This window comes from Scardinius erythrophthalmus (assembly GCF_964197995.2).
Source record: "Scardinius erythrophthalmus genome assembly, chromosome: 23".
Lineage (NCBI taxonomy): Eukaryota > Metazoa > Chordata > Actinopteri > Cypriniformes > Leuciscidae > Scardinius > Scardinius erythrophthalmus.
The window spans coordinates 4,812,086-4,828,985 of NC_138243.1; the positions used below are offsets into that span (position 1 = coordinate 4,812,086).

A 16,900-nucleotide genomic window follows, 5' to 3' on the forward strand; every position below is an offset into this window, starting at 1 on the left:
AAGATTGTGTGAGATGTCCTTCCAACTTTTCTTCTGTCCATATATGTCACCAATTTCAACACATTTATTGAATGGTTGTTAATTTAGACTTTCTATCTTAACACCAGCATTGGTGAGATTCATTACACCGAATCAGTTTTGCCGTTCACTGATCTTTTTTTGTTGTTGAAAAGAGTGATCTGTGAATTTATATGTGTTTTCAATGGGGATTTGCAGGGGGAAAACTTTTTTGATTTTTGTTTTGGTGTGAAAATTTAGAGTTAGATCCTTGGGGGTAAGATGACCCACTCAGAACTGTCTTGTTTTTGATTCTGTTACCTGTTAAGAAATTCTTTAGTCTTCATTATAGGCTATTAACAGGCTATTTGACACAGTTTTTAAAGTATCAAAAATCAATCAATGGTGCCTTTTCTTTCAAAGTAAATTAGCAAATGTTTCCATTTATTTCCTGTAACAATATATTGAATGATGCACCATCATCATCCTGTGCCTGCTATGTTGCAATAAATGCAGAATCGGTTTTAATCGGTTCATTGAAATCATTAACACACTATAGTGTAGTGCAGTGCAGTGTGCATTTTCTAAAATTGATTCTCAATATACATTTAGGAAACTTTATACAACTGGTAGAAAGAAGTGATGCTTTGCAGACACTTTATTACACAAATAACATTGTTACTGAAAATAGTTTTCTTGCAATAAAACCTCATTATCACAACAAATATTAGACACATCTCACATTAGCTTTGAAAATGTAGCAAATACAGCCTTAAATATGTAGTCATCTTTTTTTCTTATTCTTTTATGCGATGCAAAAAAAACCAACTCAAATCACAGGTGACAGTAGCAGCTCTTAAATATGTGGCACATCTGTAGTAATATATAGGTGCTGCGGAAGGCGAAACACGTAAAAGGCACAAACATACAGAAATGTTATGACACGAAATGCCTGGATCAATTATATATTAATTGCACTGCTATCAGATTGATAAATTATTGGAAGAGATTGACTAGCTGTTCATCATTAAAACTAAATAAATAATCTAAGTTTACCCTCCTGTTAAAAAATTATAATCAATTGTCTTTATCCTCAAAATGACCAGTGCTTTGTATCTCCACATGGTCCTTTAAAATCATAAATTAAAGTGGCAGTCGTAGGTCTCAAAGAGAACGTTTTCACACAGAAGATAAAATGTTTCAGCAGCCGATACAAACGATTACAGGGGTGCTTAAAGTCGGTCCTGACAGTGCTTAGGACGAGGACACCGGGGGTGGTGGAGCGGAGTACTCTTCATTCTCAGAGTCGGTCCCGTCCTCCTCGTCCTTCTCCAGGTCGCTGCCTTCGGTGCTGAGCCGGTCGAAGCCGTGCCGGGTGTAGCCTTTGTGGGAGGCGAAGAAATTCCCCAAGTTCAGGCCTCCTGCAGCTTTGCCTGTGGACGAGAAAGACAGAAAAAAGGGGGTTACTCAAAACCCCTGCAGCATCTAAACATACAAACTAAACTGTTGAGGAAGAACTACCGGACGCACAAGAACAAACCTCGTTGGTTTGAACTTCCATTTACCATGTTTGATGCGCTCTGTGTACGTGCAGTGATCACTCTTTATATGGGAATAAAAGCCTAAATTTAATCCGTTCATCATATACAGCGATCATGTCTCTTCTGAAGACTTAGATTAAACCACTCGATTCATATGGAATTCTTGGTAACACTTTACAATAAGGTTCATTAAGTTAATGTATTAAAGAAACCGTATGTAAGATTGTGGCCAAAACTGGTACTGCAATCACTTTCAAATTACTGTAGAGCGGTGTATAGGTGTCTTTTAGGTTTCGGAACGTTAGACATTTTTTATCCGACACGTTTGTAGCTGCAGCTGTGGTAACTAGAGCAGAGCTGGCAACCCGGATGCGGAAACACTACTGACTTCGTGATTGGTAGATAGAGGTGGAGGGTGGTAGCCTGGCAAGCCAGACCTACATCAAGATGTTAGGTCTGGAAACTCACCATAGTCACGGCTCAATCCGAGGGGCGGGATAAACGGCTGTCTTTCAAATTCCCTCTGCATGCAATAGGACAGCGCTTCAACCAACCAGAGCGTTTTCCCAACAGCGGAGCTTAGTTGATAGATTCAACTTTTGCCATATCTGGCTGGCAAAACGACGAACACATCTTCCTTTTTTTAAGAATGACTTAAGTGCCGTTCTTTGCTCTTTTCTCAAAGAAAAACTTAACTCCAAGTCCTCCAGAGTCGCGGCCAAAGCCGATTCGAAAGACCGTTGTTCTCCATCAGCAGCCGCCATTCTTTGTTTTCAAGTAGTAGCAGCCAGGTAACCGTCGCAACTCTGTCGTGTATGTTAAGCCCGCCCCCGCCTACTCTATACACAACGTGATTGGCCTGACCCAATCTGGGTTTTTGCAGCGAGAAGGTTTATTGAGAGTTGCTAGACCCACCTGGCTGCGAAATACATTTTGCTGCCGCTAGGGTGCGTCTAGATTTCTAGGCTAGGAGGGTGGAGCATCAGGCCAAAACACAACATGACAACATCAACATCAGTTGAGGGCTGCAACTTCACTTTAAAATGACAATATCCTGGCCGGACTACTGTTGTCAGTGATATAAGTATTTGAAATGAACATGATTTCTTAATGTCTAGTGACATAGCAGGGCCATTTTATGATTAATTGAAATACATATATATGAATACTCGATTCTGATTGGCTGCAGGGTGTCCATTAAAAAGTGATAATGTACACCTAGGAAAGGCGTCCCGTCAATTTGCCTGATGACAGTTCTAAATGATTGCGCTGGCTCAAACTCACTGATCAGCTGCTGCGGTCGGGGCGCTGTGGCCACGTTGCTTGGCAACGCCTGTATACGGGAGATATTAAATAGTGCGCTCGACTTAACCCTCTGGGGTCTGAGGGGTTTTTGGGGTCCTTGAGATGTTCTGACATGCCCTGACATTTGTGCTTTTTTCAGTTGCTGACCCTCATGATTTTTACTCTAAAACACATTAAAGTATTATTAATTGATTAAATATTTCTTTCTTTCGTAAGTGACCATGGTATAAGCGGGTTAATGCCCTTCGAGGTGTCCATTATCAGGTATTAATGGACTCCGCTGCGCGTCGGATGGTTCACGCCTCGCCGTCGTCTATTAAGTAAGGGTTAATGCCTGACGAGGTGTCCATTATTAGGTTTTAATGGACGACGACGAGGCGTGAACCGTCCGACGCGCAGCGGAGGTTTCGTCCGTATGGAGGTTTCAGCCATATGGTTTCGTCCCTCCCTGAACCGGCTCCAGAGACCAGCCACAAGAAAGGGTTACGACAGACACACACATTTCTGTTTAAGCAGCAAGATGACCATGACGTCAGTAATCCCTCTGTCTCTCTTACCTCTGATTTTACCCAAGATTCCACCTGTAGATCCTGATGGCTCCATCTTCACTTGACAATCTTCTTAAAAGTAGAAATCGATCAAAAACTATCCGACATACAACACATGGCATGAACAAGACTGTCATGGACAAATTCCACAATTACCACTGTACATCCTGCCCTTCCTCCAGCGGATGAAGACCCCGATGGCGATCACAACCACCAATGGGATGAGCAGTAGAGTGGTGATGACAGCAGGTGACACGCCCTGAGCGCTCTGATTGGCCACGCTCGGGAGCTTCTCCTTCTCCTTATTCTCCTCAGGAGCTGCCAGCGGCTGCTGATGCGCTTTCTGCGCCGGCTCCTCCATCTTCTGCACAGCGGCCACCGGAGACAGGGCTGGAAGCTTGGGTAAGGGCTTCAGATTGGCCTGCACAAACGTTTCTGTTTCTAAAACACAAGATAACAACCAATGGAATATTGATTACCGATTTGAGGGAATGCTTAACTGTTATGAAAACAGGTGAAATATGACTGACGTTTTCTTGACTGCTTTTGGTAGTTTCACCCATGAAGTCAACCGTAGAATTTTTCTAATAATAATAATAATAATAATAATAATGTTTATTTATATAGCGGCTTTCCAACACCCAAGGTCGCTTTACGAAGATAGGTTAATAAACAGAACCAAATAAACATCAAAGCAAAATACACATACCAAGGGCAGAAAGTAATATACAGAAGTCGCTTACAAAGTTATGTTAAAGATACAAACAAAGAGGGATTCAAACAAATATCATATCCATAACAAGGTACAATTGCTGAAGAGAAATATTCAGAGAAAAGACATGTTTTTAAAAGGTTTTTGAAGGAGAGAAGGGTAAATGCTTGATAAGTAAGTACTGTAGGACCAAGGTTATGGAGAGCTTTGTAAGTGAGAATTAGAATTAGTATAAACCGGAAGCCAATGAAGGTGATAGAGGATTGGAGTAATGTGCTCATTCTTTCTTGTGTGAGAGATCAAGCGGGCTGCGGAGTTTTGAACATATTGTAATCATTTGATATTTTTAGCTGAAAAGCCATAAAGAAGTGAGTTACCGTAATCTAGTTGAGCTGTGACAAATACATGTATAACGGTTCATGCATCCTGCTAACTAAGAGAAGATCGAATATGAGAGAGATTACGTAGGTGGAAAAAAGTGGTCTTTTACCACTTTACCAATGTGATCATTAAATGAAAGAGTGGATTCAATGAGAGCGCCGTAGAGCCGTATGTCGTAGAGGGCATTATCAAATCACCAGTTGATCGGATAATTTAGACAGATTTAGAGCCGATCAATATTACCTCCGTTTTACCAGAGTTAAATTTAAGGTAATTTGCCTCAAGCCAAAGCTTGAGTTCCTTGATGCAAGTTGTTAAAGTAGGCAGAGGAAACACAGGTGGGAGGTATACATCTGAATGTCATCAGCATAACAGTGGAAGTTAAACCCATAGCGTTTAATAATTTGTCTAACATAAATAGTGAAAAGAAGAGGGCCCAAGACAGAACCCTGAGGGACACCAGAACTGATGGATTTGGTGGATGATTTGTGCTTCTGGTATATAACAAATTGTTGCCTCCCTGTCAAACCATTGTCCTGTCATACCAATTGTTGCCTCCCTGAGGAAAACCAGTCAAAGGCTGCGCCAGTAATTCCAGTAGCTGAAAGCCGTGACAGGAGTATCTCAGGACTAACAGTGTCAAAAGCTGAGGTCTAGCAGAAGGAGAGCGCCAGAATCAGAAGCTAGGAGGAGATCATTAAGAGCCTTAACCAGGGCTGTTTCAGTACGGTGTAACGGACGAAAGCCAGACTGTAAAGGTTATGTGCTGTTAAATGAGGTTCAGTGTACCTGCCCTATCATTGATGGTTGCTGGATGTGTTTGACATAAGGCTCAGAGGCACAATATGCCCTTTGTGAAGGTTTCATTGCTTCATTGATGACATACTAAGATCATTATTTCAAGAGCAGCACCTTCTGAAACCTTCACAAAGAGCATACTGTGCCTCTGAGCCTTATGTCAAACACATCCTTCAACCATCAGTGATAGGCCAAGTACACTGAACCTCATAGTCCTTTCTTAATGCAGTGCCATACACGTGAAATGTTTAAAATTTCCAATTGGTAAATATAAACCCCTTAAATGTAACATCGAACTTTTAGTAATTAACAAATTATTCACAAAATTCTCTGCTCTGCTCTGAGAACTGGAATTAGCATTAGGCTAGTACAACCACTGTTTGTATATGCTCTTGTTTCGGGAAGTCAGATGCTAGTTCCACCTTCTCTATGACATCGTTAAAGATGGCTAGCGATGATTGGTCGGGAAGCAACGGGTAGTCTGACATGTTTCATGTCCACGACATGACATCAGTAGTCAAAATCACATAATCTGACACAGTGACGTGACATTACCTTCAATTTCTTGGACCTCGATTCCACCTTTTTTAACGGAGCGATGTTCTGCTTCTGAAATGAGGAAAAAAATCTTCAAGCTTCATTTTTTTGTTGTCAGAACAGACAAAAAGCATAGATTTTCTCATGTACATATTTTTATTTGAAATGTTATACTGCTATGTTCACATATTAGTATATTTATATATATTATAACTTACTTGAAGACTGAACAAACTTCATTACAGAATCTGATGCTGCGTCTCCAACAAAGACGCTCCCATCTGCTGTAACAACAATGTCATGTGGTAATTTAAATTCCTGAAGGAAAAACAGAAGGAAAAGACTTCAGGTGTCAGAACAAAATATAAGAACAGGTAAATAGATCCATGACAAGACATTGTATTTTGTTGCAGCAATACGGAATATTTCTAATATTGCTTGTTTTTCCTCATTTGGTAAATTGGTTTGGCCAAAATCATCTACTAAACGAATAAATGTGAATGTAAGACGTAGAGAGTAGAGAAACCTATAACTCTGAAGATATTTGCTTATTGGCATGAAAATAAATCCTAATGTAAGATGTGAGCACTACTTCTTTATACTTCATTACACATTATTATCACTCTTCTTTAAATCACCAAAAAATACAAGTTTAAAGGCGCAGTAAGCGATTTCTGAGAAAAGATGTTGATATTTGAAATCACCAAAACACCAAAAGCTATCTTTATAGCTCCGCCCCCAATGCAACGCAGGCACCTCCGCCCTGATGAGTGGACACACCCCCTAATGTGTGGACACGCCCCCTAATGTTGATTGGCTACAAGTGTGTTGTGCTGCTCGGTTCGATCCACTTTCAAGAGTGTTTCACAGAAATCGCTTACTGCACCTTTAAACCAGACAGGAAGCCACAGCGCTGTCTGATGAGAATGAGAAGGCAAGAGGATGCTATTATTAGCAGATCAGAAAACAAATCTCATACTGGTGTTTCAAGAGATTTAGGATATTTAAACAAATCTCTAAAAGCACAAGATCAGAGCGATAAACGGCACAACAGTTAGATCTATAATGGTTTTGCTCATATATATTTAGACTCATGCTTTACTTCTTTCTTTCTTGCAAGTGTGTATATCTGTTTTGCATACCGTTTTTTCCCCCCCACCAATAAATTATATGAATTTATCCTCTTATTTCCAGACATAACGTGTCATCAGCATCTAATCTGAACTTGTATTTTCTGCTAAAGCCTCTACCGTCTGTAGCGCACCGTTTTGACCTCCACATGAAAAGAGTTGCAGGTAGCAGTTGTACATACACATACAAGATCAGTCTCCATGCTGTGTGTTTATTTCCACGCTAGCGACACTAATGTAATCTAATGCAAATATTAATGTAATCAATGGCTGCACTTTGTAAGGCAAATGAGTTGAAATGGTTTGAAACAAAGTTAGCTATTTGTGCAACACTGCTACCATTGAACTCTGTTTTGGGCAACGTTGATCAGAAAGAGTTTTTACTATGTGCTGTTAACAACTAACATCCAGCTCTCAGCAATATCACTGCTCCTATCATGAAGAACGCTTCAAGCGTGTTTTGAGGAATGTTGTGTTGTGCTCAGCAGGGTTGTGTAAATATTTCTTAATCAGCACCTGTGTTTCTGGACTGAAGGAATCCAGGATTTCCTTGGTTGAATAACTGATAACAAACCCTTGAAGAGGAGCAGCCTGCCCATACGGAGCTTCTCCATTCACCGCGTAGATGAGACCGCCTGCAACAACACATGAGCAACATGACTGCAGAGCCTGCATTACTACTGAGTTGGGTTTAGCGTCAGTCGTCGAACGATTCACATTATAGATCAAAGGCTATGTGAATTCACATGGTTAGGCTCGAGATGCTCAGTGAGCTGTTGAGCTTTATGAAATGAATGACATTAAATCCAAATGTTCATTCATTCTTTGTTTACTCAAGTCATACCAAAGTCTTTCTTCTGCTGAACGTGAAGGGATACATAAAGCTTCAAGCGGCAATACGGGGTCAAGCATGACAGTAGCAGATCAGTTACACGAACATTTAACCGGACATGGCATCCCTGGTGATCATTTCAGGAAAAGCCATGAAAATCTAATGTAGAATCATAAAATAAGACAACTGCTAATAACTGCAATAACCAGTAGGTGTCATGGTCATCCAATTAATAGGAAAGTGTCAGGGCATTGTGACATTTACACACATAAAGTTGTGTGTCAATTTGCCAAAGCACTCCCTGAGTGGAATTATCAATATGGTTTGGTCAATCAAAATCCTGTAGCTTTTCCGGCATTCTGTTAAAATAATCTGACACAGATTTGGTGAACGGAGGTATATTCAATTCAGCATCAGCCAAGGAATCAGCAGAAAAAATTATGTTTCTAGACCACACAGTTCAAAAGTTAACGGCAGAAACATGAATGCAACTTTGCCATTTTGGTAGAGCTAAATTTATAAGACAAAGTAATAAAAAAATCAGATTTATAACGCTCTCTGCATGCATACCTTGGACAGGCGAGTATGCGATGGCAAATACTTCTCCTCCAAACGCGTCTTTTTTGATCTCCTTCACAAACTCGCCAGTCTCTGCCATGAAGCACTGAATCCGTCCATTGTCCCGATCGGCCACACACAGCTCCCGTTTATCCGGCAGGAACGCCAGGCTGTGCGGGATCCTGAACGGGAAACGCCGCTTTCTGTCCGAGGAGCCTATGCCATCAGCAAAAAATGATTATTAATAAAGTCTTAAAGCTAAACTATCCAAACAGTGTTCTGAAATATCAGCCACCTGTTGGATGTTCACCTTACTGAATCAATTCTAGTTAAGCTGTATCATACCTAGCAGCAATACCAGAGTATTGTTAATTGTAAAAGTTTTGTATCACTGTAATATCATGTCTGATAAAACATTGTGCCACGTGTACCTGCACCCCAGTGTGAGATATATTTGCCCTCTGGTGAGAATTTGAGGATCCTGGAATTGCAGTATCCGTCTGAGACGAAGATGTTTCCAGTAACAGGGTCCACGGCCACATCTGTAGGTTGGCAGAAATGATTCTTGTCACTTCCTGGTTCAAAAGCTTCTCCCAAGACCAGAAGCTGCTGATCTGTGCCGCTACTGCTCAGCTTCAATACCTAGATATGGAGAAAGAATGCGTCAATCGCACCAACTTTATTATAGTTTAAGAAGTCATATTCCTTTTTTTTTTTACCATTATAATGTGTTTTTTTTATTATATATTTGTTTCTCACACAATCAATACATTTCCTTAGCCATTCTGATTAACATTTTTACTTCCACTGCCATTTTTGTCTTATTTTTGTGGACCTCTCATTAAAATCATCGTATGAGGAGTCCAAGTTTGAAACAGAATTTTAAATATATATACACTCACCTAAAGGATTATTAGGAACACCATACTAATACTGTGTTTGACCCCCTTTCGCCTTCAGAACTGCCTTAATTCTATGTGGCATTGATTCAACAAGGTGCTGAAAGCATTCTTTAGAAATGTTGGCCCATATTGATAGGATAGCATCTTGCAGTTGATGGAGATTTGTGGGATGCACATCCAGGGCACGAAGCTCCTGTTCCACCACATCCCAAAGATGCTCTATTGGGTTGAGATCTGGTGACTGTGGGGGCCATTTTAGTACAGTGAACTCATTGTCATGTTCAAGAAACCAATTTGAAATGATTCAAGCTTTGTGACATGGTGCATTATCCTGCTGGAAGTAGCCATCAGAGGATGGGTACATGGTGGTCATAAAGGGATGGACATGGTCAGAAACAATGCTCAGGTAGGCCGTGGCATTTAAACGATGCCCAGTTGGCACTAAGGGGCCTAAAGTGTGCCAAGAAAACATCCCCCACACCATTGCACCACCACCACCAGCCTGCACAGTGGTAACAAGGCATGATGGATCCATGTTCTCATTCTGTTTACGCCAAATTCTGACTCTACCATCTGAATGTCTCAACAGAAATCGAGACTCATCAGACCAGGCAACCTTTTTCCAGTCTTCAACTGTCCAATTTTGGTGAGCTCGTGCAAATTGTGGCCTCTTTTTCCTATTTGTAGTGGAGATGAGTGGTACCTGGTGGGGTCTTCTGCTGTTGTAGCCCATCCGCCTCAAGGTTGTGCATGTTGTGGCTTCACAAATGCTTTGCTGCATACCTTGGTTGTAATGAGTGGTTATTTCAGTCAAAGTTGCTCTTCAATCAGCTTGAATCAGTCGGCCCATTCTCCTCTGACCTCTAGCATCAACAAGGCATTTTCACCCACAGGACTGCTGCATACTGGATGTTTTTCCCTTTTCATGCCATTCTTTGTAAACCCTAGAAATGGTTGTGCGTGAAAATCCCAGTAACTGAGCAGATTGTGAAATACTCAGACCGGCCCGTCTGGCACCAACAACCATGCACGTTCAAAATTGCTTAAATTACCTTTCTGTCCCATTCTGACATTCAGTTTGGAGTTCAGGAGATTGTCTTGACCAGGACCACACCCCTAAATGCATTGAAGCAACTGCCATATGATTGGTTGATTAGATAATTGCATTAATGAGAAATTGATCAGGTGTTCCTAATAATCCTTTAGGTGAGTGTATATATATATATATATATATATATATATATATATATATATATATATATATATATATATATATATATATTTGTAATGTATATTTTATTTATAATGTTCAGTGTTATTTTACATTTGATTACTTTCTGTACCTGAATCCTTGAAAACTGTTTATTTCAATCATATATTTTTGTTCAGTTGTATTTGTTGCAATTGCTAATTTTTTTGTTGTTCTTTCTTTTAATAACTGAGTGCTTACTTGTCTTTAATAATGCTTGAAATTTATATTAGTTAGGCTAGTTGTTTTTCCATGATATTTTTAAACCACAGGCAAACGTTTCTTGTGTTAGTGTTCTTTTAGCCTGTTAATTTTAGTTTATTATATTCATCTACAATTAAATGTTTTGCAATAAGATGTGAATAATATCCAAGTTTTTTTTTTTTTTTACCTTATTGTAATCGAAATTAGGAATCGATAAGAATCTGAATCGATAATCAGAATCGAAATCGTTAAAATTCAAATGATACTCAACCATTGTGTCTTGACTGAACACACCCATATTGAAAATGTGAAGTCGGAAGCAGTTTATTTTTAATAAGTAATTAGAGAAGAAAGCTTGGGATGTGAGTGTGTGCAGTTTACACTGTAGAACACAACGTCAAAGTATTGCCAAGTTAAGTTTACCACTGGATTTATTTCACTCATAAATTAAAAAAACTCATTATAAGACCCCATAGGAAAATCTGCGGCAAAATAGACTTCCTCCGAGTTTTGACGTCATCCCTGTCCCACTCTATTGGTAAATATTAAAAGTGCCACAACTTCTATTGTGTAGATACCAACACAAAGCTAACAGACGCTTAGGCCGGTGACACACTGGATGCGTGGCGTGAGCGTGGCGTTTCTGTTGCGTGTCAGCTGCGTGGCGGCTGTATCGCGTTTTCTGTGTCTTTGCACACCAGAAGCGTGTCTGACGCAGCGCTGCTGTTGCTAGGTGACATATTGGTGATATATTTGACATATGGGGAGAGAGTTGTGGAAGGCCTATACTTCATGTTAAACAAATATATAGCAGCAAAGACAACGTCGGCAGTGTTGACGGCAATATAGACTATAGAATATTTCATTCTGTATTGACAGGTGCAGTATTTGAAAATCGATAATATTTTTTTTAAATTGCATTTATATTTGCATTTATGTCAAACCCTGGACACTTTCAAATCAAAATGACATTTATTAATATGTATTCGTGTCAAAATTTCATATAAACATCTTTTCCTATTCAATTTTGCTTGGAAACGCTTCCAAGACGCTTGCGTGTCGCGTGAAAAATAGGCGTCGGTTCTATTTCTAGCAGGCACGCGTTTTCCGCGCGGCTCAAGCCGCGCCTGAGACGCGCGTGTCACGCACGCAGTGTGCAAGCTCTAACCTGTTAACATGGGAGCCGAAATAAAAACGGACACGCCACGCAGCTGAGACGCTTACGCCACGCATCCAGTGTGTCACCGGCCTTAGTGCCAATAAAAAGAGTTTCCCAATATAATATATGACTTGTACCAAACAGCTAAATCACCCCACTCGACTAAACCTGGTTTCTCTTAAGTTTTTTTTGTTTTTTTCGTTTTCATTTGTATAGTAACATATCTACTAGAGGGGTTTCTTAAGTTTATAGGAGTGTCTTTACCTGATGAAGTGCTACATCGGTCACCCAGTAATTATCGTTCTTGTCGGTAGTTATTCCATGCGGCAGATAAAACCTGTTCAAACAAACATCTCATTATCAACAAGCACAATGAAACAAAGCTTCACTGATTATAAACGGGAGGATTCTAGTCTGTCAAATTGCATTGTGCCACATGCCTGAACTGTGGACTTACATATTCCTCCCTGAAGCTCTGAGCACTCGTCCTTTGACTGGATCCACTACCATGATGGCGGGCTGCTGGATGGGGCCCAGTTTCTTCTGCTGGTACATGCCATTCATATCAAAGGAGCTGCAGGAGAAAAATACTTCATTATACCATAACAGCATATTGCTTATCAGCAGTATTTGCATCTTTACAGGAAGTTCACCCAAAAATAAAAAACCTGTCAGGATGTACATTCATGTTGTTCCCTTCTTTCTACTCTGGCACAAAAAGAAACTGAAAGAATGCCTGTGCTTCTCATGAAATAACCATAAATGCAGATGGGTGCTGTCTAGCTTCAAATATGGCAAAAAAGCACAGCCAACATATCATTAATTTTATTCCAAGTCCTCCGAAATCATATGAAAGCTTTGTGTGAGAAAAAAGGCTGAAGTTTAGCTTCACACATCATATGAACCACTTCTATGTTACTTTTGTGTTATATTTGGAACTCAACAGCATTTCTATTGCATGGAGAACAGAAACGTGGACATTCTGCTGAAAATGTACTTCTCAGAAAGGACTAAGTCAGAGATTGGGACTTTGTTGAGTAATGATGACAGATTTTTTTTACTGGGTGAACTGCAATAATCATAATTCAAATATGCAAACCATAATTCAAATTGCAACGGACAGTTCGTTCAAAAATTCTGTCATTATTTATGCACCCTCATGTCATACCGACCCCCTTCAGAAGACTTCAGATGATCCATACATATTTATTTTACAATCTCTTCACAAACTTTTTGAAGCTTAAATATTTTGTTTGTGAGGACATTCAATGGATGGACAAATATGATGAGAGAATATAAAAAAAATATTCATTAGTGTTCTGAATAAAAGACCCACTGTGGTGAAAATCCAGGTTTTAATGTTTATGTGTATATGTGGTGTTATTAATGTGCTTTAAGACAAGCCATGTGTAAATCCATAAGTCGACACCAGTGCTGAGTATTTTCTCCTTAAAACTGCAGTGAACCAAAGACAGTCTCAAAAACACGCTTTGAAATCGCTGGTGTCTCTGACGTCACAAACTACCTTGTAACCAATCAGATCAACGTGTGATCGTCAGCGAGTGGATCTCTGAGCTGAGTGAGTGGAGGCGGGCTCATTTGCATATTCAAATAACTGCGCATACTAAATGAGACAAGGAGTCGAGTTATATTCAAGATATTTAAGGCATCGAGACATTTTTTACAGGAGTTTTTTTTTTAAATATGTCATTTTTGGTGATCAAATATGAGTTTTAAGGAATAAAATTATTGACTACAGGGGACTTTAAGGATTTGGAAGGACATGAGGGTGAGTAAATGATGACAGATTTTTGGGTGAATTCACTTTAAGCAACACAATGCAATGGTAGCATTTCCTTTATATAACCTTTCATCAAACAGTAACATTATGCAGAGTCAATAACAACTTCATGAGCAAAAGGCCAGTGTTCATTACATGTCTAGATAGAGCTCAATTCTACATCAGTAATGTTTATCGCTTAATATGCACAAATTCTCTTAAAACATTTTTTTCTCCAGAGCCTTTGGGTGGAGAATGCTTAAATGTATGGAGTGGGTTAATATTCCAGAACGTACTCCCTTCCCCATATGTGATCTCCTCTGTGGAAGATGATCAGGTCACCCTTAGAGTTGAGAGCCAGACCAGACACCTGTCCAAACTGCAGCTCCGCCTCAGGCCAGTCTGACACCTCCACCAGATGGGCACCTGCACACACACACACACACACACACACACACACACACACACACACACACACACACACACACACACACACACACACACACACACACACACACACAATTTAATATAGGTTTGGATTTGAACATGGAATGAATGAGGAATGAGAAAGAAAAAAACATTTAAAATCTGAGGGTTCTAGTTTGAAACAACACAGACATCTATTGAATGTTTTAATAGTTTTGAGCACCATTGTAGAGCCCTGCGCGGGACTGTTTTCTTCATCCCGCTCCCGCCCGCGCCCGCCGAATTTCTGACCATTACCGCCCGCTCCCGCAACGTATGTTTCACTCCCGCCCGCTCCCGCAAAACTCTGAGAATTTATTCCCGCACAATAATAGAGATGCATTGATTTTGTGTCTTCTCCCGTCCCGCAGGAAAAAACACATATTTGTATTGCTATTATTAAAGAGATTCATGGGGTTGTTTGTTTCGTTTCCCTGGCCGGCATAGCCTACTGGACACATACACACAGGATAATGGAGGAAATCGAGTGTGCTGTTTTTGGATGGTTTTGTTTTCGTTTTTGCTGTTTTTTATTCAGGATACTCTGTCTTGCGCGTGCAATGATGACGCAGTGAATAGTGATGTTTCTCTCTGAACAATCAGCAGTCTGCCGTGTTTTCACGTCACATTTTAGTATCGCCTGCTCGCTCAGAACCCCGCCGGAGGGGGTACGAAAAAAAGTACCTGGAAGCAGATACAGTTACAACTTTTACACAGTGGAAAACCAAACAAAGGCGAGTCGAGTCGAGCTGAGCCGAGCCGAGCCGAGCTGGTACTGTGTAGTGGAAAAGCGCCATTATTGACATCTCCATCATGTTGCAAGGCTACCTCCCGATCCCGCAGTGTTTTTTTTAGCCGCCCATTCCCGCCCGCAGCAAAGTTCAAACCGCCCGCTCCCGCGAGATTTGCGTTGGGTCCCGCGGGACCCGGCGGGACTCAATCCCAATGCAGCCCTCTACACCAGGGGTCGGCAAGTAACTTTGGCCGCGGGCCAATATTTTTTTTAGCCAGTAGATGGCGGGCCAGCTACACAGAGTAGGCCTATGGATACAAATTAAATACTCTTATATAGGCCTATAATTGCGGAATATGATGGGTCCGTCACCGTCCGTGGATCATTCATTCAATCGTTTTTTTTTTTTTTTTTCAAATTAAAACCAAAAATAAAAAGATGAAAAACGACTTGTTTTTCCATTATTTATTTCCTAAACTGAAATGAAAAAAAAAAAATAAGGACGGGTTTTCTGATTTTCTGATTGTGCTCAGATCAAAAATAGAAAAAATGAATTACTGGATTAGACAAATTTAAATTTTGATTTTTAAGTTTTAATTTAACACCTTATGCATATATCAAGGAAACCATTTTAAACAGATCAAGTAGGCTACTATTGTGGTAACATATTACAGCCATTTTAATAAAGGTGTGAATAGCAATCATGCCTCATTCCGTACAGTCCGACTTTTGAACTTTATTCCTTTTTTATTATTATTATTTATTCGGGGACACACACATACACACCTAAGGTTTAAGGAGGTCTGCGTGGGACTGTTTTTTTTTCGTCCCGCTCCCACAAGGTTCTATTCAGCAACCGCTTAAAATACACTCGGTGTTCACCCGCTTTATTTCCCGACCTGACGGGTCCACAAAATTTAGATCTCGTTTCCATAATCTCACATTCAAATGTCTCTAATGGAAAGAAGGAGATTGGAGTAGCCTATAATAATTATAAATGCTATACAAAAATTGTGTTCGTGTCAGTATAAATATTAGGCTATTTTAACATTGTACTGTCAGCAGAGAAAAAAAATGTCACAGAAAAAAAATATGAAATATAAATAACATGAATTAAATAGGACAAAGCCTATCACTCAAGTTTCTAAGCAACATAAACGAAAAACATATTGCCCTACTGACGAAATGAAGTAGGCTATTTTCTGTCGAACTATTTCAAACATCCTTGCAAAAAAAGAATGTTGTTGACTGACAATGGTTTCAGTACCAAACAGCTCCTCAGAGATAGGTGTACAGGCGGTCAGAATTAAGTGCGGATACGCTGTCAAAAGATGTCGGGAGTTGGCTATTGTCAGTCAGACCGCACGCTCCGTCCAAAGTACACCAGAGTTCTGACCGCTACCGTCTTTTGACGCGCGAATGGACACAAAGTGGTCAAGCGTATAACTAGACGCGGCAGGCGCGAATTTGACGCGCTATTCGCGTCCGTTGTGAACGCACAGTTATACTTTAAAATGTAATCCTGCACCGCATGATTCCCTATGGGCGTTTCACACAGTATGCGGCGGTGAAATCGCCGCGCGACTACGGCTTTTCTCAAGTAGTGGAAGAGTTTTGTACAGCATTTAGGACTGCCAAAATAATCCGGCGGGCCAGAAAATATTGCTGACGGGCCAGTTTTGGCCCGCGGGCCGCCAGTTGCCGTTCCCTGCTCTACACCATTGATTCACATGAATGGATCAGCGGAGCACAAAGAGAACTGGCTCAAGGGTCTAAAAAGAAAAAGACTGTAAAGAATAATAATACATTTATTATTGATCCACAGTGAATAAATAATAACCTGTTGGCAAACTAATGAAAACAGCCTCTGAATAAGTTTGTCATGTAAAGCGGAATAATGACCACATCAGATCATGCATCAGTGCATCATAATCATAATCACACAGAACTGTCCCTCGACTGAGCCTGGTTTCTCCCAAGGTTTTTATCCTCCATTTCTGTCACTGATGGAGTTTGGGTTCTTATCACTGTCACCTCTGGCTTGCTTAGTTGGGGAAACTTAATATTAA

The 16,900-nt window shown here is 40.3% G+C and overlaps 1 protein-coding gene across 4 annotated transcripts in view; it reads right to left on the minus strand.

The window, feature by feature from the left end:
• Positions 1-640: 640 nt before the first annotated feature.
• The window catches only part of pam (peptidylglycine alpha-amidating monooxygenase), a 55,212-nt gene continuing 38,952 nt past the window's right edge, over positions 641-16,900 (minus strand). For all 4 annotated transcript variants that reach the window (XM_081354348.1, XM_081354346.1, XM_081354349.1 and 1 more), the window contains 11 exons: positions 13,930-14,059; positions 12,311-12,427; positions 12,118-12,190; positions 8,771-8,981; positions 8,352-8,555; positions 7,466-7,584; positions 6,038-6,137; positions 5,838-5,891; positions 3,548-3,832; positions 3,401-3,460; positions 641-1,430 (listed from right to left, as the gene is read on the minus strand). In XM_081354348.1, coding sequence (XP_081210474.1) covers positions 1,252-1,430; positions 3,401-3,460; positions 3,548-3,832; positions 5,838-5,891; positions 6,038-6,137; positions 7,466-7,584; positions 8,352-8,555; positions 8,771-8,981; positions 12,118-12,190; positions 12,311-12,427; positions 13,930-14,059 — 1,532 coding nt within the window. In that variant the 3' untranslated portion in view covers positions 641-1,251. The remainder of the gene's footprint in view (positions 1,431-3,400; positions 3,461-3,547; positions 3,833-5,837; positions 5,892-6,037; positions 6,138-7,465; positions 7,585-8,351; positions 8,556-8,770; positions 8,982-12,117; positions 12,191-12,310; positions 12,428-13,929; positions 14,060-16,900) is intronic.